Below are 24,367 nucleotides of genomic sequence, written 5' to 3'. Positions count from 1 at the left end.
CCGGCTCTTGAGTTGGCTGAAGTGTGGCGCTTTGGACTGACAATTGCTAGGCCTTTGATCAATCTCATAAAAATGAATAAACAGCAAGCTTCTGACTGTGAGCTGCACCACCCTTTAATGCCGTAGAGACCACTGGTGGTTTTTCAAAAATGGAAACTTTGGAATTAATGACAAGATGTGACCAAAGTGTACAAGTAATATGTTATTTTTCAACATTTTTATCTTCACCATATTAGACAGCTGAAGCCAATCCTTTGAAGGTCCATTGTAAATGTACATATGGAAAGGTTCTGGAAGGAAAGGTTGAAATTGCATTGCTAAAGGATGGGGTTCAACATGTGTCTAAATTAATTCAATTAATTACTTTGGTTCCCAGGTGCTGTGTAGCAACAGTTTGTTGGATTCAACCGAGTATTGGTTGCGGAATGAAAAGACGCTTTGCAAAATTGGATTTCTAGAAGATAAATGTGACAGCAGCTGTACAACAGTAAGTAATGTTCTTCTGTATTCTGAGCAGGTGTAATGCGTAGTGATAGTTACTTGCTAAACCACGTCTCTCTGACGGTAATTTCTAAGCACGCAATGAAGTGCAAATTAGTGAAGCTGTGACTCATTGCAACTTCAAAACTGCCAACAAAGGTATTTTTCAATTGCTTGTTCTCTTAAAACAATAGGTTCTGATTAATTTTTAAATCATTTTTTTTTTCATGTGCATCGGCCCAAATCCTTTTTTAATAGTGTTGCTTTACTGGGTTTCAGTGACTGTTTTGGAAAAGCCTTCTGATAAAACACAGCAAGTGAACAGTGAGAAAAATGACTTTACAGATCCACCCTAGCAGTACATTGTTAATGGGATTACCATCCAGATAAGTGTTCAAATGTATCCTGGTGTCTGGTTGCAGTACCTAACCTTTGTATGAGAATCTGAGGATTAAAGTCATCAGTTTTCCAGGGTCAATTTAATTTTTTTGGTTCCATGATTTATTGTATTGTTGAGCATGGTGTAATGCTGGGAAAAAAAAGTTTTCACAAAACTGAATATTAAGGATTTTGTAGAAAACGTGCATAATTTAACTGCGTGGCTGAATTTCCCTAAGCAAATGTTGACTACAGAAGTAGTGTTTTCTACAATATTTGTTTCCTCTATATATCATTTATGTTCATCTTTGGCACAGTTAAGCTGAAATGCTGACAAGACTTTGTATTTTTGTATGTGGTGTCATGGTGTCACATAAAGAAGTGAAATTAAGTTTATGATGTACAGTACCTTCATTCTTCATTTAATATATTCTTATATTTTGTGTTTCTTTGTGTGTGTAGCCAGGGGTGAGAGGACTGTCCAGAGTACACAAGCACAGAGACATAACACAGGTCTACAAATATATTATTTGATATTTGCAAGGGATTTGAGCTACAGAAAACCATTTGATGCCATACCTTAAGGATATTGTGACACTGCTAGTAGAAGCCATCAATAAAGTGTTAGGACAGGGAGAGATTGCTGTCTAAAGAATTCAAGTAATCGTGTGCAGAAGTTGAGTAAAATGAGACATTTACTGTATGTAATTGATACATAATAAATTTTTCAAACAGAAAGATAATAAGTAACCAGATTTTGTTTTTTAGGAATTGTTCTCATCAAAAAATAAGAATGGCCCAACAGGAGCACTGGTGCCTGCTGTATATACTGTATAGGCAAAGATTTTTACGCAGCACTCTTTCATGAGTAAACTGCAGACTTCAAACATGAGCTGTCACACGGGGGAACTAAAAGTTTTTCTTTTCGTTCAGGGATTTCAAACAGAATTTAAATAGGGAAGAACAAATTGTTTAAGTGTTAAACATTTAACGTTTGGTCAGTAATTAGGTTGCCTTTGTTTTGTACCAAACATAATTTTATTTAGCAGTTTATTCTAAAAAAAAACAACTCTGGAAACATTCCCTTGTTGCAGGAAACTCTGAGATTCTAAACTACAAAGCGTACCTCTGTCTCAGATTCCAGTCCACTGCCTGATGTCAGATTTGTGTAAATGCAGCTGGAAAACCACTATCAGGTTTTAGGTTTTTAATTTGCAGGTGGCAGAGGTGTTAAGGGATTGATTTGTGATTTTTATGGTTCGTTTGAAAGAAAGCCATGGCATTTGCCTTTTAAAGTAATATTAAACAGCTTTAAAACAATCAACATTGTAACCAGGAGAAAAACTTTCAAAATGCAGGTAGTTTACATCAAATACATTTTATTTAGATTTACATGGTAGGTACATAAAAAAAAACTTCTGTAATTTGTAGACCTGTCTTTTACAATGCAACTTTTCTATTTCTAAATCAGAAACATTTTGACCTTAGCCTTTATTGTCTAAGACAGGGCTCCTCAGCTTACAGCCCCTCCAGTGTACTCCATTACAGCTTTACTGAAACCAGCTCCTTAGTGATTTAATGAACAGCTAAATCGATAATTGTAGGAGCAACACAGCAATTAAAGATGTGGTTGTAGGAACGTACTGCAGTAGAAGGCCAGCAGATTGAGTAGTCCTGATCGAAGGAATTTGTTTATGATTGGTCCATCACTAGTGTAATCAGTAAGTGTACCTAGTCATAATGTAATAAAGAAACATGCTGGTTAAAGCAGGAACAATTACAGCCTAATGCCACAGCTATGAATACTCAACTACTACCTTACCTAATTTCACAGAATAAGTGATAATAAACACAAAGTATGCAGCTAGTATGATGTCATTGAAAAACAAATACTTGTAATCATATTGTGGTGAATCGGTCGGCTCGGAGGGCAGAGGGGGAGAGAACGAGCAGACAGATGGCGAGCTGCAGCAGCAAGGGGAGGAATTTATTGCTCTTTTCGGTACAGGTGGAAGGTGGAAGAAGAGCTCACAGTTGCGAGGTAACCCCTAGCATGCAAGGGAAACTGCTGCTGGGAAGGGTCAAAGGGCGACGATCCAGTCCACAGCCGGGGGGGAAGCGGAAGGCTACAATATAATGTAACGAATTAATGGAAAAGTGTAATTAGTCCCCAAAAAAATACAGATTTGTAAAAACGGATGAGTTTCCTTTGCAAAGCTCAAATTACAAGCGAAATGTTTTAAAACTTTTGATCATCAAGATAGAATCGACGTACAACCTGATCACATTAGATTAAAATCTTAGCAAGGCTGGGCCTGGTCAAAACTGAGATGACACTTCCAAGGAGAAGAAAAACCACTGCTGCAAGTGGTGTTAGCAGACCAGTAGGTGGCACTGTTCTCTCTGAACCAAAATTACAAAACCAATTGCACCAGGTTGAGCCCAGGCTCGATGTGGCTGGTTTGAGCATGATCTATGATGTTAGCTTCACTGTGTCTCGGATTTTGGTAATCGGGGCCACACAATAAACCAGCATCTTTAGAGTTAGGGTATCTTTCCATTATTATACAGCAGCACTCTTTTCCCTCTGTGACTTGTAGGCACCTATAATGCTATGGTGTTGTTTTTGAGGGCCATAGCACTCCTCCGCACTGCAGGAGCTGTTCTGCAGGCTCTGGAATAACTAGAAATAGCTGGCCAGTTATAAATAGCTGGATAACTGGATAAACTGGAAACAAGCTGGCCATTTCAAAATTAAAAAGAAAGAAACCAATTGCTCCACTCTGTTTTGTGCAAACACATTTTACAACATAGCTCAAAGTTAAGAACAGAATAATTATGCAGATCATAAAAATGCACACAAGTTTGACTTAGAAGACAAAGGGCTGTCTATGCTGGTAGGGCCTCAAACAAAAAGCATGATTCATATTCATTGTTGCAGTTGTGCACTGACAGTCCAGGGAACAAAGCAATTCCTGGACATGAGTTAGTGACTGCAGCTGGGAGACTAAAAAAAACCTGAAGCCCTTGCTCTCGATAGAAATGTTACATTTCCGCGACTCTTCAAATAAATTGCTTTGAATGTTAGTTTTATGTTTTAATGGATAAAATGGCTGTGAGGCCTTTGGAGAATGTTCCATGATCATCATCAGCTGCTTGCAGTGATATATAATCTGGAGTGTTGTGCTGGGCAGACCCACAGTCATTATCCTATTCCCTCTATATGTAGAAACCTGCTTAATTGTTTTCAGGGGAAAAGTTGCAGTACCCAGGTGCTTCTCAGTATTGCATAAAACCCATTAGCCTGGCAAATTATTTAACAATTCTGCCAAATACATAAGATGACTCTTAGCTGGTTTATAATTATTGGCATAATCCTGAGAATGTAATTTCAATCTCAGGTCTATTAAATCGCTAAAGCTTTAAGCCTTTCTCTACTCCCCTCTAGTGGGTATTTATCAGAGGCTGAGCTTCACCAACTGCAAACATTGGTGTCAACCTAGTAATTACAGAATGACACTGTAAGCGTGCCAATATCACTGTCATTTTCAGGGTCAGTGGCAAAGCAAATGCTTTAGCGTGTATTATCAACCAGAGAATTAATTGCAGGTTCTAATTAATAGGCATTGCACTTTTCTGTCACTGATCGCTAGTCCTGACGAATGTCTTTAGTCTGCGTGTTTTTTTTTTACAATATGCATGAGACCTTTTCATCACACACTTGACACACAAGGAGAAAATGATTGGCAGAAATGTCCTGCTCTCTCACCATCAAATTCTTAACATTGTGTTATTGCACTGCAGTACCAGCCCTATAAAAACATTTTCCACTCTATATTCAAAAACTTGGCCGTCCTGTAGCTGTAATCAACCTTGCTATGTTTAGTAGAAAACTTTCCAGTAGCATTCTCTCTGGGATTTGAGATGTCCTCTTCTAAATTCATTCACACTGGAAGATTAGTTTCTTATCAGCATTCCTGCGTGCCCGTTTTCATCAAGACTGGCTTTAGGAAATTAGATCATGAATTGAGCTTCAACAGTAGCTACTGTAAAGTCACTTACAATAGGTCGTTGGTTTATGTTTCAGGCCAGGCATGGAGCACAGGGAGGTTAAGTAATTTCCACAAGGTAACATAAAGAGAATCAATGACAACAGGGTCTTTGAAATTTCTGGTCACCTGTCCTGCCTCCACCACAGGTCCTCTTAGCCTCTTTCAAAAATAAATAAGATTACATGTATTGATGGAGAAGAGCACAGTGATGCACTGGATGTTAAGATACACTAAGAGGTACTTTAACCCTATGTCCCTGCTCCCTTGAAGTCTCTCAGAAAGGATAATCTTTCATATGAACCAAACACATCATGAAAAGCAGACCCTTTTCTCATACATAGACATTACAAAAACCCAACAGTGCAAAGAATGGTCATTGTTGGAAGAACAGACTAAACATGTCAGCTTGTGCAGGAAAGCAGGTTCTGTATTTTTAAACATACAAATAATTTCAAGAGATCCTTTCCCTGCACACTTTGCTAAACAAGGGGTAGATCATGTAAGCTGTTAACTAAAAGTCAAGTGAGAAGCAAGAAACATTTACAACGGTTTTTGCATTCTGTAAGTCTTTTTCCAAGAGTGAGGTTTTTTTCCTTAGGCTGTTAACATTTATCTTTGCTTCTTGGCTTTTAACATTTATATTTGACATTTCGAATATCCAGATTGCATATAGTTTACTATTTGTATCCACTTCTACCTGTTACTGTCAACTGTAAAATAGTTGCATTTAGGCTTAATTATCTGTGCTGTTCAGCACACAGTGATAACAGTGATCTAGTTTCTAAAAGCTTTGTGACAGTTTTATATTCTAAAATAGGATTACCATTTTGGAATTTAAAAAGGTGTCCAATAAATGAAACGAGCAGTGATACGTCAACATACTGTTAAGTGGGCAACTAAATCCTTAATTATCCTGATAAATTGAATCCAAACAAAATTGTAAAATTTATAATGGGGCTCAATTTTGAATGTACTGTATGTGTGCTGTTCTCCTCTTAGGCATAAAACAGGCAGTAAATGTTTTCTGAGTACATCCCTTTGTGACAGATCCCTTTTTTTGTATTTTTCATTTTGTATCTACCTAATTTGGAATCTCCAGCTGACTCTTTATGTCACAGCAGTGACACCTGTACTGAACAGGTAGCCGGAGGCTGGGACGTTCCTTGAATCCTGGTACTATTCTGAACCCTCGTTTTGATTGTGCTGATGAGGGTGACGAGGGTATCACTGTTCGGGATCGAACCCCACAGCCTTCAACAGGACTGAAATGTGGGAGGTGCCCTGCTCAATGAGGGTGACTGACATCTGTCTTATGCACCTCAGGCCACGCACGTTGCCTGACAAGTCCGAGACTCTATTCATTTGAAAGGGGATTTCATAGGGTTTCAGCCAGTGAGGATTGGCCTCTGACAAAGTAATTCAACCACCCATTAACATGCAATTTCAAATGACACGAGAGGCAGACAGTCCTGGAGCTGTCGATTTTCGAGACGAACAAACGGAGAGTGCGCTTTGGAAACTTTGAGCAGAGCGCAGTTGGTCATGCAGGCCTCTGGTCCTGTTCTGTAGCAGCTCTTCCTGGGCACAGATGTTCATTTGCTACCTCATTGAACACTCGGTGAACCAGAGGCTTTGGAAATTAGCTTGCATCCTGTTCCCACAGCTCAGCGCTCTCACACTCTGAAGTTGACAAGAATGAGGAAAATAATAACAATACTTTGGCATAATTTTATCATGCACATTATCTTACAATGTGTTCTGTATAGACGATTTATTATCTACACAGTGATTCTGTTAAACCTCTCAGCCCTCCTGATAGATAAAGTACTAGGTTACTAGGAAGGGAAGAATTGCTGTCCCTCACAGACTGTACTGGATACAGTGTTTTTCAATACCTGGAGGGAGAGGTGCTAGCAAGGATGTGCACAGAGGGGACTCAGCAGATGAGATGTTTGTGCATTAAAAAGCAGAGATGTAAGGTTACAGTGTGACCTCCTTCCAGACTAGTTTAAAAAATCCACAACTTGTAAACAAAATGCCAAATATAATCTTATACCCAGCATTATCTGATAAGGAGATCGAAATGAGAAAGATCTACTTTGATTCCAGCCGTGTAACACTTTGAAGTATCGTGGCACTATTAGCATCCACATTAGCATCTCATCACAAACACAGCAAAAGATAAAAAGTTTTTTTTTCATCAGTGTATGAAATATGGAAACAACAAAAACCATATTAGGTCCAGTGGTCTGCATATTTATGCGATGAACATACTGTACAGTATTTCATTTTTTTCTCTTTAGTTTTTTACTGACATTTACTGTCACTTATCCTTAGATGTTTACAGTTTGAGCATTCCAGTTTTTGAATTAAATATTATATTTAAAAAAAATGTGCATGCATAATTTTATAATCCCACAAAATGGGACACAGTTTCAAGGGTCTGAATACTTTTGCAATGAAATGTATATGTAACAGGTAGTAAAACATAATAGCATGTCTGTCACGTTAGAATTCCAATTTAACTCCAGTTTCCTCTTTAAGCACACATGTAGTCTAAATATTCCTGCAAAATATATGATCTCATTGACTAAATACAATATAAGTAATTCTGTTGGATGGAGCCACAATAACACTACCCCCAGATTTGAAATTGCACAAATTTTCCAGTTTTTCCCACGCTTGGCATCATAGAGTTCAGTGCATAAATAAATTCCCTAAAATGTCAGAGCAGTGGAATTGCAAGGGTTAATGGTCATTTTAAACTCATTCTGGGTATGATGTAGATCTGAGGTAAAATCGTTTTAAGCACCTTGACCTCCGTGACAAACTGAAGTATTTCAGTGTTATATGCAATTTTCTGCTACATGTGTTTTTATGATACCAGGATATTTTCTTTATCATTTCATTACATTCAGTAAATTGCAAATTCAGAATGGAACAAGGCACAGAATTATTCCCCACTAAATTCATTTCAAGGGAAATAAATGGCCCCAATGAAAACATAAAAGATCCTGAAAAGCGCACAAATTAAAAATTAATCTGACGTATGCCAGGACAGATCACAGTGTTCGTTCAAAGCAGTCACCTGGGCCTTGACCTTGTAAACCACGTCCCGGAGAGCACAGTTCACAGTCACTCCTGAGACTGCTGCCACAGCACAGGAAGAAACAGGACACGTAAATAAGAAATAGCAGCAGATGCCAATCATAATGAAACACAAGAACACAAATACAAACAGAATTTCTAATGGCTCACTCTGTCCCCAGAAATCTCTGCACTTGGTATATGCTCATAGATTATGTACATAGTGTTGACATTCTTAAAGATACACAAATACTGTATATAGGAACTATAAACAGAAATATACAGCAGTTTCCATCTTCCAAACTACAGATTTCTATCATATAATCTGATTTTAAAATATATCCAGTTCAAATGTGGTAAAATAAAACAAAACAGTACCACAGCAGCTCATCACAGAAGGAAAGAACAAATTATTTCTGAGATGAGATGGTGTGAAAAGCATAATGATGTTGGTTATAGGGTGTCATTGTACTAAAAACGAGATTCTTAAGATTTGCTGCCAAGTTCAGTAAACTCTGTATCAAAGAAAGAAGAAACACACCTTTGGTAGATGCAAACTAGCTTTGTTGCTTGGAAGCGCAGCATCATTGATGCCTTCAAATGACGATGGTAAAATAAATTTGTGTTTTGTTTTGTAAGGTATTTGAATGAATTAACACCAGACAAGCTGAAGTGTCTCAGGAAATGCCAGGCTGCACTAAAGCTGCTGAACACAGCACAAAATGTGTGATATAAATAGTCAGACATATTCATGTGCTAGCCAGGAACTCATTCAACCAAAATGTCATCACTGAACGAAATGCATACAATGCACCCAGATGTGCTGACAAGTTTCAAGTTGCTTTTTTGCAAGTTCAATAGTGCTGAAGGGAAATGAAGCAAAGAAAAATTAGTATTTGCTTCACAAAAGCAAGTGTCTCAGAGTGGCTTTCTTTAAGTCCTTTTCTTGGCTGACATTCAAAGAGGGTTAAACTTTTAAATCACACAATTGGGAATTGGTTTATCTGTTATTTTTTAGCTTGAGCTGTTTTTTTCTTTGTCCTGTAATAACTGGATAGTTTTACTGCTGTTCGGTTTTCTGCAATTCTTGAATTGGTGTGACTTCTCTTCAGAAAGAGCATGAGGTGAAGTAAATTGCTACTTTTAAAAGTAAAAAAATGTAAAAACATCAGAAATGCAAATTTTCGTGCAATTTTTGGTGCTTCTACTAAGACCCACCAAGTTTGAAGTTGTAAAGTTTAATTTCTCAATGACTGACTTCACATAATTTAGTTCAGTGAGATTTTTTTTTCTCTTGTAACAATAGCCCATTCATGCATAAGAAAGGTTAATGGCATACCAGAGCTTTGCCTACGCAAATATTTTCTCTTTTAGTAGTATTCATGAGCCATAAAATGTATACTTTTTAATATACTTTATGCCACATTTTACAATTCAAAAATACTAGGCTGCTTCAAATCATATTTAAGACGTGGCATGGCAATTCAAAGCCAGGGAAAGAATAAACAGGTCAGAGAAATATCTTGACATTTTTATAATGGCAGGCAAGCCTATCCAATAAATCCTGGTTGAAATGCCTCACAGCCACAATTGGAAATCTGTGACATTAAAAACAGCATGGAAGATTAGACAAAAATTCAGTGGAATTAACCATTTCAGGAATCCATAACCTTTCAGTGAAAGGAGGATTGCACAGCTGAAAGTGTGTTTCTGTGCATGTCGAGGAACCTGCGGTGAGCCCCAAGTCTTACGAGTGGGGTTGACCGTACTGTACCTTCTGCAGACCACAGGTTGCGCCTATGAATCCAAAGCTGGGCCATTTGAGACTGTTGGGAGATTAGGGGAGGTAGAATTACAGCTTGAAAGACAAAGGTGCCATTGATAGAAGGGGAGGTTTTTTCATTGACGTTCATAAAAGCTGCTAGAACTGTCACTGCTCGTTATCAATCTAGGCAGCAGTGTAAAACTGCGGTCTGGGAAAGCAGACCGGAGTCCAGCAGGTTTGATGTGGTTCTACATACCACAACCAGCCACAGATCTGAGAAAAAGCTTTATTCACAAATCGGAGAACTCAAGTGGAACAAAACCAAGGAGAAGCTGTGGTCCTTTGAAGTCTGGAGTTCGTTTCTGGGTTGACTAGCTCTGTGCTTCGTTCCTTTGTAAGAGCGGCATCTGTGTTAAAAGCTAGGCTTACTCTATGGTGCACTATCGTATCTGTTTAAATTTTCAACTGCTTAGGTACCTGTAGTGAAAGGTTGTATTCGAGCGATTTCATTGTCGGAGATATGTTTTAACCCTTCCCCCAGGGTTGTGTGTAACTTCCTGCAGGGGTGTCCTGATCCTGCCAGGCCAGTGGGCTGTAGGTTTCCTGTGTCTTTTTAAAGCACCAGGCCATGAGGAGCTGGGAGAAGCTAAGGTTGTGCAATTAAGCCAGTAAAAATGAAAGTTTCGTTAGTCAAGAACAGAGTTGATACAAAAAACTCTAGACATCCCAGCTATCCAGAAACAGGACTGGAAAACCTGCTGAATTACAAGCCCTGTGAACGTGAGTAGGAGGTGGAGTTTTAGCAAGGGAAATATGCAGAAAAAAACATCCCTTTTGAAAGGAGTTTAGATGGTGAATGGAGCACTCCGATGTTATAATACCTTCCCAACCCTGATGCAAGTCTATATGAAGGCATGCCTAGCTCCCACTTCAGGAGATAGGAAAAGTTGAAAAATCTCACTCAGTCATACCTGCTTGGCCAGTCCACCCAAAACTGTCTTTAATTCTTACCTGCGGGCTGGCAAGGCTACGATGGAGGCTGTTAATCACAATACGTCTGGATATTTATTCTAACCTGACCTGTAGGTTTTTAAATCATTTTCAAAATTATTGCAACTGATCTCACCCTGAGATTTTGTGGCTCACTGTCGGGCCTGAACAGGCAACCCCTGTCTGTTTTGAATATCTTTTTATGAAGTTGCAGTTTTCCCTGTTTTGGGAGTGTCTCATCATCGCCCCCTGGTGGTTTTGCCCCATTTTTACCCTCCCAATTCAGTTGCCCTCTTACTCTCCCTAAGCATAATGGTTTCTTAAAATCTCGCACTGTTTCTGCTCTGCTCTACAATGGCCTCTGTTGTATCAATTCAACCACGACTGACCTTTGTGTTTGTGCGAGTAGCTTCATTTAGCTAATTAATTGGTATCATACAAAGGCTGTCTCACATACTCATCTTATTCCTATGCATATTATCTACAAGCTGTAAGTGTACTGAACCATTTACTCATATGAGGATAGCCGGCACTTGATTTCACAGTGGGCTCGCTTTGCATTGAATGAAAATTGAACTAAAAAGACTAAAAACACTTTCTCTGCACAGTAGAGTATGCAATTAATTTATTTTACTTTTAATGTTTTAATGACTTCCCCCTGTCAATTATGGAGATTTGTAGAACAAAACAGAACTTGAAAACTTTATTAAAATACTTAAGATAAAATTTTAACTTGATAGCAGTACAGTATACAGCTTTGCATATCATGATATACTCACTAGCTGCACGAAGTATATACAGGTACAGTACCTCTGTGGCTGCGTGGTTCAGTTAACCTGAGAATTGTCGTGGTTGAAGAAACAAAAATGCCTTGATCACATCAGGGGTTGAAGATGACAGGGTGTGAGTGTGGGTGTGTTTCAGAAAGCCTACAGCTGTTCTAACCTATATTGAAGAAGATAACAAGAAAAGGGACAGGAATCATTCACCATCTACATCTGCTACACATGGGATGTACACTGTACACACACACACAGAAGGACAAGTTATAGGCACCACTTAATATAGCCACATGGTCACAGGAGAACATGCAAACCCCACACAGACAGTTTACAATCCAAAATCAATCTTGGGACCCCACACCTGTTTGGCTGTAGCACCAACCACCGTGGTTCATTTCCACCCAGTGTTACATATTCATATTTACCTGTAATATACGTTACATATTGTTTGAAAACAAAAGCTATAATTGACAAGTCCAGCATGAAGGCCAAGCTTGAGATTTCTAAATTCTGAACATTTCTGCAAACACTTAATTTTGAAATGCAGGCTACAGGAAGATCTTAAACACTGAGAATCATCTAAAACATAGTAATTTATTTCATGATTTACAAAGTATTTGATTACATCTAATCCATGGATATTAAAGACAAACTTATAAATGCATGTTTTGTGTAATCAAAATCTTATAAGCCCTTGATCATTGTTTATAAGATCAAAATGTTAGGGATACGTTATGGTATTTTTGAAATAATTATAATCATCACTAATTCTAACCTGTCCAACAGATCTGCTTTGTGAATCTTGACAGAGACAGTAAGGATCAGTGTGATGACACGTGCATAAAGGTAAGATTGTCCACATGTCCACAAGGCCATGGCCCAATGTGCACACTTGCAGCTCAGGTCTGCAAGAGCTAAGGGTGTCCCGTTTCTAAATTTGTGCTTCACAAGGGTGCTCACGAGCTCTGAAATCCGCTTCTGGGCAGACTTCACTGAAGGGAATTACTCCAATTTCCTTGCTGAATGGTGACATTTCAGGTTCTAACCTATTAAAGCAGAGGTGTATGTATTTAGTAGTACAAAGCTTTGAATAAACAGAGAGAGGTATTGCCAAGGTTTCCTTAGTTCAGCATGAATGAACACGATAAGTCATCAATGTCATTAATTAAATCATATTTTATATTCATGTATCTCACAACAGATACAACTGTTTTTACAACTTGCTTTCAGAAACTGGCCTCTGTCTCCCCTGCTCTCCCAAAACTGATCGACTCCCTAAATGTGAAGCAGCCAAGGGATAACGAAATCTTTCTCCTCAGTGGGCTGGATTCCTCGGGCACCTGTCCACAGGATTCTTCTAATCAGCAGGTGAGACACCGGTCATTAATCAAAGGCGGTAGTGTTCATTTTCCTTAAATCCCTGTTCTTTACCCAACAAATTATTTTCCAAACAAACTTGAATTGGTGGCGAAGTGCTTGGATGCTCTTGTAACCACTCTGAATCACGCTGTTGGACTGCAAAGGATTTCTATTTTCAGTTACTAGTGTGTTTGGGCTCCACCTGTCCATCCGCTTGCAAACTCATAAGCCGCAGATTAAAATGAGATGCCCCCAGAAATAGCTTCCTGCTAATTTGATTTTATGTCTTTAGTTCAGGTAGCTGGAAAATAAGTCGTTATTGTGTTTAACGTAAAAAAAGAGACTTTTTTAAGTTTATGTGCCGTCTTCGTTTTGAATGTTTATAAACCTCCTTTAATGTTTATAATGGCTAATCCTTTACAGGTTAATTATATACAGTGATCATTGTTCTAATCTGCTTCTATTTTTCAGAGTCTCAGAGTGGCCGATGTATGCTTGGTCCAGTGTGCAAGGGGAAACAAAAGTAGCCACCCCAGCTGTCTCATTTTTGAAATAAACAAGTTCCTGATTGGAATAGAGTCTGGTCAGGAGAAACAGTTACAATTGGAGCGATATGGACACCACAGACCCGAGGACGACACCAACAGGTCTGTCTCTTCAATAGAGGAGGACTTTCTTACTGCATCCGAACATCTGGAGGACAGTGAGGAAGACGCGTTCAGGAATGGTAAAAGCCCATTGTTAATTATTATTTACCAGGATTTTTTTTCCTCCAGGATTTGATCAAGAGAGAGAAATCTGAAGTGGTTACTGTTTCATTACTGTTACGTTTACGAACTATATTGTCAGGATAGAGCACTAAAGGTACAGTATAAGAGTGTAGGGCAAGGTCAACAGTGCTGATTGTTAAATTTCTTACAGTAAAGATTTCCTCCAAGAAATATTATATTTTTGGCTGTCCCTGACTAGTCTTTAGTTTGGCAACATTTTTTATTTTCCACCATTATTAACAAATAAAGGTTTCCCTCACATTTATAATACAATGTGCTTTAATCTGAGAAGATGATCAATAGAGATGACTCACAAGGTTACACTCTCTTAAAGGCATTTGTAATGGCCTGGTAATTAGCTTTTAATGGATAAATATGCTTTTTAGGTGAGGGAGGGTGATATTTCAATTCTATTTATATTTGGAAAAAAAGTGCAAGGAAACAGATAAATGTTTAAGCAGGGGTAGGCAACCCTGATCCTGGAATTCTGCATTTGTTTTTGGATTCCATTGCATCTCCAACCTTAATGATTTAAGTGAATCAATTAAGTGGATCAATCAGCTGTGTTTTCCAGATCTGAATAGGCTACTAATCAAAAAATACTTCTAACACCTTCAGGAACGCAGTCTGTGAGGACCAGGGTCGCCTACCCCCTGGTTAAGACCAGCGGTATCATTTCTGATAATGAAGAACAAAAAAAGAGGCAACTTATTCTCCTGGATTGAACACTTGTCTAATGTTAAAATGGGCCATTCTTTTCTACAGATTTTGAGAACAGTGATTTTGTGGACCTCTACACACATGAGAAGAATCCTGGAGGACTGAGGTCAGACAGGCATAGAAACGTAAAAGAGCTCTATAAGGAGCCCCAGTGGAGTGAAGAGTCTGGGGCAACACCACATGGTGCAGCTGATAAAGACGTGAAGCTCTGTCACAGTAGCTCTCTCCAGAACACAGCGGAGCTGCACACAAAAAAAGCTTATCAAAGCAAACGCCAAGGCTTTTCTTCATCAAGCCAAGTCACAAGAAACAGACACAGTACTGTCCCTAGACAGAGTGCTACTGCACAACACAACTTGCCAAGTACACCAGAAACAGCAGGCTATTACGCCACGAATTTGGCAGAATCCGTCCTTCAGGATGCCTTTATTAAGCTGTCCCAGGAAGAACCCACTTTCACAGCAGAGGCAGCCCTAAGTGTCTCGGCTGGAAGTAATACAGTCCTGACCTCTAAAAGAGAAGATCCAAAACCAGCTCGATCGTGCTCATTTGAGCTGCCCAAGATTGTCATTGTGCAAAGCCCTGATAACTGTGAGAGTATGATAGAATGGCCAGGAACTCTGTCCTCAAGCCCGGACAACTGGGTTGAACATGATATCCCCAAAGATGTTTCTCATCAACCACCGGAGGAACATGGACAGCATTGCAGCTTTGGGTCAAGCAGACGCACTCCAAAACCGGTTGAGGTAGCCTTAGCTTGTGCAGCCAGTGTAATCGGAACTATTTCAAGTCCCAAAGCTACTGAGAAACTTAAGATAGACCCAAGTATGGTGGTACCTGAAAGTCAAACAGCAGATGACTATGAGGAGGATGAAAATGAAGAATTTGCAGAGCCAAACCAGGAAGGGAAGAATTATTCCTTCTCTTCTGCCCTTTGTGGCATGACCCAGGTTGCCAGCGCAGTTGCGGTAGTGGACCTCACAGAGGAGGAACAAGATGAAAGTTATTCCCCCTCTAGGGGGCTTCTGTCTGTAGCAGAAGCTTCAACTGCTATAACACTGCATTGCAGTGTTGCCATAGGTACAAAAATTGAGCAGTTTAAAACAAACATTGCAGAAGTTTTACTTAAAGAAGCTTCCTCAGTTTTAACGAAACCTGAAAACCACAAAAGTGTTGCAGACTTTTTGGAATCCACACACAACAAAATAGTTGCTAGCATTACCAAGCCAAATACCTCTAATTTAGGAGAGACTGAGATGGATGATTTGGCTCACATCCTTTCAAATGCTATTTTTAAACACTCGTTGGAGAAAGCCATGAAGAAAAGAGAACTGGGAAGTCCAAGCAAAGACATTTCCAATTTGCAAGGCTTGGTTTTGGAGAACACCAATAATTTGATTTTGGATGTGTTAAGGATTACTTGCAAAAAAATCAGTGACATTTCACACCATGGTAAACCCTCGTCAGATGTACTGGAAGATAAATTCAGCTCCAGAGATTCTGAGACAATTGTAAAGGAAAGCAAAGGACCATTAAACCAATTACTCAGTTTTATTGGATCAACTCAGGCTGTTAACAATGAAAATCAAACGACCCTGCTTTGCTGCAAAGATAATCTGTCTCGCTACACAGGGATAAAGGAAGAAAATGTTGTCCAAGAACAGAAAGAAAGTGAACCCACCAATACCAGCTGTTCTGCAGTAACCAGAGATCAGCGAAGAGCCAGTCAAGCTAATGTTGCATCCTTAGTCAAAGAGTTTAATAGCCCTCAGGGTCAACCAAGCAAAAATAATGTAAAAGATTCCAAGATATCAGAAACTGACAAAACAATGTCCATTTTCGAGTCAAAGCAGACTTATCAAGAGATGTTTAGCCATAATGGTTCATTTACAGAAAAGCATAAAGGCAGTACGCTGACTGATGATGACAATACATTGAATTCTTTATTGTCTGAGCAGCTCTTATCACCTCCTGTGGTCACAGTGGAGGCTGCAACAGTGGGCAAATCTCCAGTCTCAGGTTTTGCAGATGATCTCGCTACCACTGTGGTTTCAATGGCTACCGAGATGGCTGCAATCTGCCTTGAAAATTCACACGGAAAACAGCCGTGGTTCTGTGCCTGGAAAGGGGGACCTGAGAACCCCGAGACCTACCTGATGCCCTGCCGAACGGTGAAAAGGAAGAAGGACGTGCAGAGCAACGTGGCTGTCACAAAGAAGCACAGGCCACCCAGGCTCAGCGAAATTAAAAAGAAAACGGAGGAGCAGCCAGAGCTCATGGAGCGCCTGATGAACAGGGTCGTGGATGAGTCCATGAATTTAGACGAGCCCCCCGATCCTTTCACTCTCTTTGCTACAGAGGTGACAGCGAAGATTATGAACTGCCCGGAACTGAATGTGGTAGACACCTCGAAGCCAGGTCACCCAAGGAACCGACTGCAGTGTGACAGATGGAGCAGAGGGAAGGCGTCAAGCTATGAAAGCATCCCAGAAGAGGATGGAGATTCCTCCAATCTGATCAACGCCTTGAGTCCCGGGACCCGGCTGGGGCAAAACATGAGCAGAGGAAGTTCCATATCCAAGCAGTCCAGCTGTGAAAGCATCACAGATGAATTTTCCAGATTCATGGTAAATCAGATGGAAAACGAGGGTAGGGGTTTTGACCTGCTACTCGACTATTACGCCGGAAAAAACGCCAATAGCATACTGAGCTCGGCCATGCAACAGGTCACCAAAAAGAACGGTCACCTCAATGTGAGATCAACCTGTTTGTCAAAGCAGTCGAGCACGGAGAGCATCACGGAGGAATTCTACAGATTCATGCTCAAAGAAATGGACAAAGAAAATAAAGACTTTAACATATCAAAAACTAAAGAGTGGAGTAATAGCTTGCTGCCTCCATCTCCTCGGACACCATTTTGCTTCAGGCAGTCATCAATGCCAGACAGGAGATCATCTGACTCCAGGCTGACTGTGAACTCCCCCATGAAAGCGAATTCTTTTGATGGCTTTGCAAGAAACATACATGGAGACACTCTCAACATCTATCCTGGTAACTCAGCATCCTCGATGGGCCTTTGTAAGTCTGATTCCTGTTTGTACCAAAGAGGCCAAACCGACCAGATTACAGACATGCTGATTCATGAGACATGGTCAAATTCCATTGAGTCTCTAATGCGAAAAAATAAAATCATCGTGGACGAAGAAGAGAGCATAGATCTGGAACAATCGAGTGATTCGCAGCCACATGTTGAGCAGTTTGCAAACCAGCTGGCAGCTGATATTGTGGAAAGTGGAAAGTCTCTATTAGGAGGACAGCAAGAGTCTGTGAGCTCCAGACCACCCATCCCACTGGCTGAAAAGAGGAGGTGTTTCAAGTCCCATTTAAGGCAGCAAGTGTCAGACAAGGCCAGATCGACCCAGGAAAAACCAGCCGCAGGCAACGACTCTGGGTGTGTTGCCTCCCTTCCTCGTAGCCCAAGGGAAGTGCCTTTGATTCACATAGAGGCCGATCAGAGGGAAGAGTTCAAGGAAGACACACGACACCGCGACCTCACTGCTGCTTCTTCCGTGACGCCTGAAAGAGAGTGTCACCCTCAGGAAAAGCCCACAGAAGTGCGATTTGACCCGGGCCCAGAGAAAATGTCTTTAAATTCAAGCAGGTATGTTTCATAGTCAGATCAGACACACCACTGATGTATCATCTGTGTGCCCTCTCGAGCGTCACAAGTGAAATTTGATGGAAAGGTGTAATTTGTGAAATTGCTGAATTGCAGTGTTGTTCTATTTTTCCTCTGAGATAGAGCTGGATTTTATATAAAAATAGAATTTGTCAGTGCAAAGTATACTGCAAACCTACAATAATGAATCTGGCTAATTTGAATGAATTTAATTTATCTCCTTTAGAGCTTTTAGACAATAATAAAAGTGAGATGGAATGTAAAACCAGCAAAGGTTTACGATGTAATTTAGTATCAAATGATGTAACAGCTCCTGTCAGTTGTGAATATATGACAACTGTTCCCTTAGGGATACATATCATATTACAATAGTTCAAATGTCCACATTTGTTATTTTGAATAAATAACTGCATTGGTTTAAAGTCATGAAATTATTCCAATTGAACGCTAACCTAAACCTCTTGCTTTATGTTAAACTACATTTTAAATCAATAATAAAAGCTTACAGATCTACCCAGGAAGTTTTTTTTTATCTTCATTGTCAGATTTCATTTTGATCTGTCTTAACATTTCCTGTTCACATTAAGTCTGAGCTAGAGAACGACTGCTTTCTCTCGGAGTCTGTGACTCCATCAGCTGTAGCAAGGGAGCGGACGTGTGCAGTTGACTCACTGCAATGTACATTAAAATGGCAACAGAAAGAGGTCAGGCAGGGAAACCAAGACAAAGACAGAAAAGCTCATGAAAGTCAAGAATGACATTCATCTCACAATCAGGTCCCTTTAGGGTGTTTATGCTGCAACCTAAGAGCAATCAATAAAAACTTAAATGGCATTGTTTCAAATTACTGAATTACTCAATGCTAATTGATTTGTTATAAACAGTGTTGTTTAGGAGCTGCAGAAACATTTGGAAGCCAGCTGTTCAGTGCCCTGTCAATCAGTGCAAATACTTTAGCTACCTATTTAGCTAAGAATTAACATGGGTTATTGCAATTTGCTTTTCACAGCCATGAGTGTAACAAGACTGTAATAACTTCAGTAGTTGAGAATGCATCAGCATCAGAAGAATGCACAAACAACATTAGCTCCAGCGATGAGAGTACAGGAAGCTGGTTGCAGATTGCCAATGAAGAAGACCTTCCCGAGGATACAAGTAGCTATATACAGCTAAGCGAAGGGTCAGTGAATGTCCCTTCCCCGTTATTTTAGCTAGCAGCTTCAATAATCTGAACATACCCACCCATCATGCACTCCAAAATAGTGCTGCTGTTCATCAGCCCATTGCGCAGAGCACCAACCTTGCTTGAATGGTTATTGTGTTTTTAAAACCAGAGACTATGCACTTTCAAGAACTTTTCTTCCTCTGAGAATCAGAAGGAGAACTGTAACATCTGCTAAACATACAGCTGGCTTATTATGCACCATTGTTATACAAATTCATCATGCTAATTAGTTCATCTCCTGTCAGCCTAGCATAAGAGATTGCAGAATTTAAATTGACAGCATAATGTTCTATTGCTGCCCATCACAGGCCTTGGAAACCCTTCTTGTTTGGGTGACAATTGCAGTTCATTCCATTTTGTGTGTGTTTTCTTCTCTTGAAAAAAAATCAAAGCTTTCCAGGGGGCTAGCCAAACTGCACTCTTTGCAATGACATGAGAGATGGATGTCAGGGAGAAGCAAAATCAAAACTTGCATTTCTATCCCACCATTCATCAGAATGCAGACATTTGCGGAGAAACTTCATTGCTTTAAATGTGGAACTGAAAGATTACCTGTAAATAAAAGAACATTTCATATGTCGTGCATTATATGTTGCGAAACTTGAACTTTGGTAAAATGTGTTTAAAATTCTGTATGTTTTAATGCTCTCCCCTTACAACATTTACTAGAAAAAATAATTCCCTCGGAAGAAAATGCTTTTGGGAGCCACATTCCGCTTTCACATTTACATCATGATTACTGCTGCTACTGTAATACTTCTTGAGTGTTGTTACCTAAGTAGTCTCCAAATGTCATGTCATTTGCCAAACCTCTTTATACCATACGGTGTTGGGGAAAGCTGGAGTCTATCCGGCAAGCAACGAGCACAAGGCAGGGTACACCCTGGACAGGACAGGGCGCCAGTCCATCGCAGGGCAATCATACATGGGGACAATTTGGAGCCACGGTAAAGGCCGAGGGGGGAAATTTGGTCTGGACACCGGGATAATTCCCTACTCTTTCTGAGAAATGCCTGGGGAGTCTTTAATGACCACTGAGAGCCAGGACCTTGGTTTGACATCTCATCCGAAAGACAGCGCCCACTACAGTATAGTGTCCCCGCCCCTATAGGACCCACACAGACCGGAGGGTGGGTGCACCCCGCTGGTCCCCACTAACACCACTTCCAGCAACAACCATAGCTTCCCAGGAGGTCTCCCATGCAGGTACTGACCAGGCTCAACCCTGCTTAGCTTCAGTGGGTAGCCTGGCTAGTCTCCAAATGCTACCCTATAAAATGTAAATGGACAGCTCGGCTTATCATTTATGTAAGTAGTTTGTTTTAAATGAAAACTGAAACAACAATTGTTTCATAGAGTGAGAAAGATTAGGAAGGGCTACTTTAGTCCCCAAGAGGCAAATTCCTGCACATTTTGCAGACACTTTTCAATCATCAGTTAAAATAAGGTCGATTTGCTTAATTGCTGAATAATTAGTTCAATAATGCAATTAAGATCAGAGCTAGAATGAAAACCCTGAGGCCTGGATTTGCCCACTTCTTTTTCAGGGGTGAAGGATATGCCTTACGATTTTTTTATAACTTTTAATTTAACAGTGAAGGGATTTATGTATATGTAGAAAATATACGCAATCAAATAATTTACTGCTTTCATCTTTCATTTTACAATTCTCTTATATTTTTACATAATTTATATCTTATAATATAAGAAGCATGTTGCTGTAGTTCAGAAGATGCCAGTCCTTGTCCTGGAGGCCCACAAACCTGCTGGTTTTCATGCCTGCTGCGTTTAAATTACCTAATTAAGGATTTAATTGAACGAACGGGTTTCTTGATCGGATTATTTGCAGGTTTATTTTTACTATACCTTTAGAGATTTTATTTTACTTTTTGAAATGCAATAGTTAATGGGCACCATACAACATGTTTACAAGCTGAAAACAGTCAAACAGCTCAAATTAGTCAATTAAGGGTTCAGTTGCAGAGCAGCAGAGCTGAGCTGGAAGAAGACTCAGCAGGAGAGTGAGCTGTAGTAATGTACGCCTGGAACTTGTGCATGACTTGTGCTTTTGCTTTGTTTTAAACTCAGAAATGGGAACAGCAGCACATCCAGCCTGGGTTTTGTGGATCTAGAATCTTTACAGGAAAGTTGCTCGCCATGTAAATCATTAAGGTAATTTTACACATGACAATTATCAGGGTTGTATAGGGTGTTTAGCATTAACATAATGCTTTTTTAAAATACAGATTTCCTGATGTCAAGTATTTCACTTCTATTACAACATTATTATTTTTCTTTAAAAGTGAAGAATCTGAGGAAAAAGAAAGGCTAAAAGAAAACCTCGAAAATGTGGATGGTAAGTAATACTTTCGTTTACAAAAAAGTAAAAAAGAGTAAAAAATTCAGTACCATAGGTTTGCTCCTCAATTTTATAACTGTTGTGAGAGCATAGCAGCAAAAAAACCTAATGAATAACACATAATGACAGTTTAACAACATTAATATGCTTCAATAATTGTAACTATTTCTATTTTCCTTTGGACTGTACAACGTCTTTTTCAGAGACTTCTTTTCTTTGACAGGAACTCCTTTCAGAATAATGTTACTAAACCACTACAGTATATGCCCTTTTGTTTACCTGGAATTTTCACAATAAAGTGAATAGACAACACATCTGAATTAACACTTTCTGTTGTAGTTTTTGTTTCCAATAAATGAGTGGTCCAAAGCAGTAAAAAAAAAACTTCCCTGGTGCAGAGAATTGCTACCTTGAGGAGGAACTCTCTGCCAGACAGTTAGCATCCTTTTCACATAGAATCTGTCAAGAGTTGTCTTAATCTTTAAATTAGTATTGACATTATCCAGCTTAGGCAGGGCTTTTTTTAAAGACTTCTCCTGCAGGCAGACATACAGTAGTTTTAGCTTTTATTCAGCGCACACATAACTGTCATTTCCTAGTGAGTGTAATAAGTTCATAAGTAAATTATTAATACCCTAAGCCTGATTGTTTTTTAAAATAAATACAATATATTGTGGATGTGATTTTTTTTAGTTTTTAAATGAATTACTCATACATCTCTTTGACGCAAGTCCTGTGTGCAGTATTATTTTTAAAAAGTGAATCATTTGCATTGTTAAGATGAAGATCCAGGAACAGCCGTTTTCAGAAGGGATGAAGTTAAGAATAGAAGTGTATGCAGCAGACAACTGAATACTTCCTATCTTGCAGAATGTACCTCCGGGCTGTCAATAGGAGCAAGCAGCAGCCACAAGGAGCTTCTAGTGATGAACTTTGACCTGGACCCTGAGTGTGTCGACTCAGAGTTAAGAGCTACTTTACAGTGGATAGCTGCTTCAGAGCTTGGAGTACCAACTATCTACTTCAGGAAGTCCCAGGAAAAGAGTATAGAAAAGGTAGGTCTGAGAAAGCAGGTTTTTCATATTTCTTCATAGTTATCAATTACTTATGTAGCTTTGAAAGCTAGTTTGTTATGCACTGTATGTAACTGACAGGTCTGCACCCAACAGTTGTCGCCAGAAACACTGAATGTATTTATTAAACTTTTTTTACAAATTATTATTATTAAGTTATGTTAAGAATCTTCATGTTAATACATTATTATACTTAAATCCTGGAAGTAAACATCCATTTAGACTCCCCACTGTAGAGACCTTACACAGATTATATAAAAAGTGAGCAGTAATAAAAAATATGAATATTAATTTCAGTAATGAGTGATGGGTAAGAATTTGTGATATTTATTTGATATGTTTTATTTATTTAGTCAAGGTTCAGTAAACTCATTAGTAGTAATGTCCATTATGTTTTAAAGTAGTCATTGAAACCATTCATCTTCATCTTAATTTGAATGTTAGATGTTTAATCTTCTGTTCCAGTTTCTCGATATGGTACAAACAGTTCATCAGAAAGACTGGAATATTGGAGATCTGTTTCATGCCGTTGTTCAGTACTGTAAACTGCAAGAAGAAAGTGATACTGTAACAAGCCTATTCGACTGGCTTCTGGAGAAACACTGATGTTAATAATGCCCTGAAGACATCAAGGCACAGAAGGGATATTGCCACCATTTTAAGTGGTAATTTAAGACAAAAACTGGGATCTAATCAATATAGTCTATTATGTCGACATTGTTGTTGCAAGGTAAATGTCTAAGAGTGTCAAGTATGTTCTTGGTCTAACTAGAAATTGTGACCTTTATAAAATATGTAGGCTAAAGAAAGCAATTTAAAAATGTATGACTTCTGTTTGGACACTGATACATATTCAAAGATGTTGCACCTTTTAAGATTAGCATGCTTCTCATTCTGAAATGCACAGAAATGTCTGCAAGATACTGTGTTTTGGAGAGTTACTGTATAGAACTGATTACCTGCCTTTTCTTACTTAAAAGCCTACCATTGAAATTCTTTCTAAAATTTTTCCTTAAGATATGAAGTTTAATTATTTGAACATACTTTTTAAAGATACTAGTTTAAAGATTTTTTTCAAACTTTATCAGCCCTAAATTAAAAAACGAAATCAGATGAAAATAACAAAATATTATGATTGATCTAATCTGACAACTCTTTTTCAATGCTAAAAGGAATCTAGTGACATTTACTTCTGTTAATCCATGTAAGGAAAATTGTAATGCTGAGATGTATTCATAAGTACACTTGTTATTTGTGCATCACGTTGTTTTAAATAATTTATTTTAGATATTTGTAAATATTGTATATTTTGGATAATTGCACCTTGGGTAGAATATTATGCTCGTTACATTTTTAAAACTAATGAACAAAAGAGGCTAATGTTGTGAAATAGAATTTGTAATATAAATAACAATTTATATGTCAAAATGGTTTGTTAGAATGTTTTTGCTGTAATAGTATAGTAATATTTTATTCAAAGCACACAAATTCAACCGTCTGCTGTCAAAACTGTTATTGTATTACTGAATGTAGAATTTTGGAAATAATAAATTTATGTAATGTGATTAGAATTAGGTATTCTTTACTTCCTAAACGAAAATACACCATGACATTGTCAAGATATTAAAAAAACTTTCAAGTTTCAAAG

General features: G+C 38.9%; 1 protein-coding gene across 4 annotated transcripts in view; it reads left to right on the top strand.

The window, feature by feature from the left end:
• sphkap (SPHK1 interactor, AKAP domain containing) overlaps nucleotides 1-24,284 on the top strand; it is a 98,128-nt gene extending 73,844 nt beyond the window's left edge. For 2 of the 4 annotated variants that reach the window (XM_088612966.1, XM_088612975.1), the window contains 10 exons: nucleotides 377-487; nucleotides 12,321-12,380; nucleotides 12,765-12,902; nucleotides 13,365-13,620; nucleotides 14,429-18,044; nucleotides 19,072-19,242; nucleotides 21,376-21,459; nucleotides 21,591-21,643; nucleotides 22,517-22,701; nucleotides 23,185-24,284. In XM_088612966.1, the coding sequence (XP_088469092.1) occupies nucleotides 377-487; nucleotides 12,321-12,380; nucleotides 12,765-12,902; nucleotides 13,365-13,620; nucleotides 14,429-18,044; nucleotides 19,072-19,242; nucleotides 21,376-21,459; nucleotides 21,591-21,643; nucleotides 22,517-22,701; nucleotides 23,185-23,325 (4,815 nt within the window). In that variant the 3' untranslated portion in view covers nucleotides 23,326-24,284. The remainder of the gene's footprint in view (nucleotides 1-376; nucleotides 488-12,320; nucleotides 12,381-12,764; nucleotides 12,903-13,364; nucleotides 13,621-14,428; nucleotides 18,045-19,071; nucleotides 19,243-21,375; nucleotides 21,460-21,590; nucleotides 21,644-22,516; nucleotides 22,702-23,184) is intronic. The other 2 variants (XM_088612983.1, XM_088612991.1) reach the window with 2 other exon arrangements.
• Nucleotides 24,285-24,367: the final 83 nt, after the last annotated feature.

This window comes from Lepisosteus platostomus, chromosome 2 (assembly GCF_059453375.1).
Source record: "Lepisosteus platostomus isolate fLepPlt1 chromosome 2, fLepPlt1.hap1, whole genome shotgun sequence".
Classification (NCBI taxonomy): Eukaryota; Metazoa; Chordata; class Actinopteri; order Semionotiformes; family Lepisosteidae; genus Lepisosteus; species Lepisosteus platostomus.
This window is presented reverse-complemented; position numbering and strand designations above follow the sequence as displayed.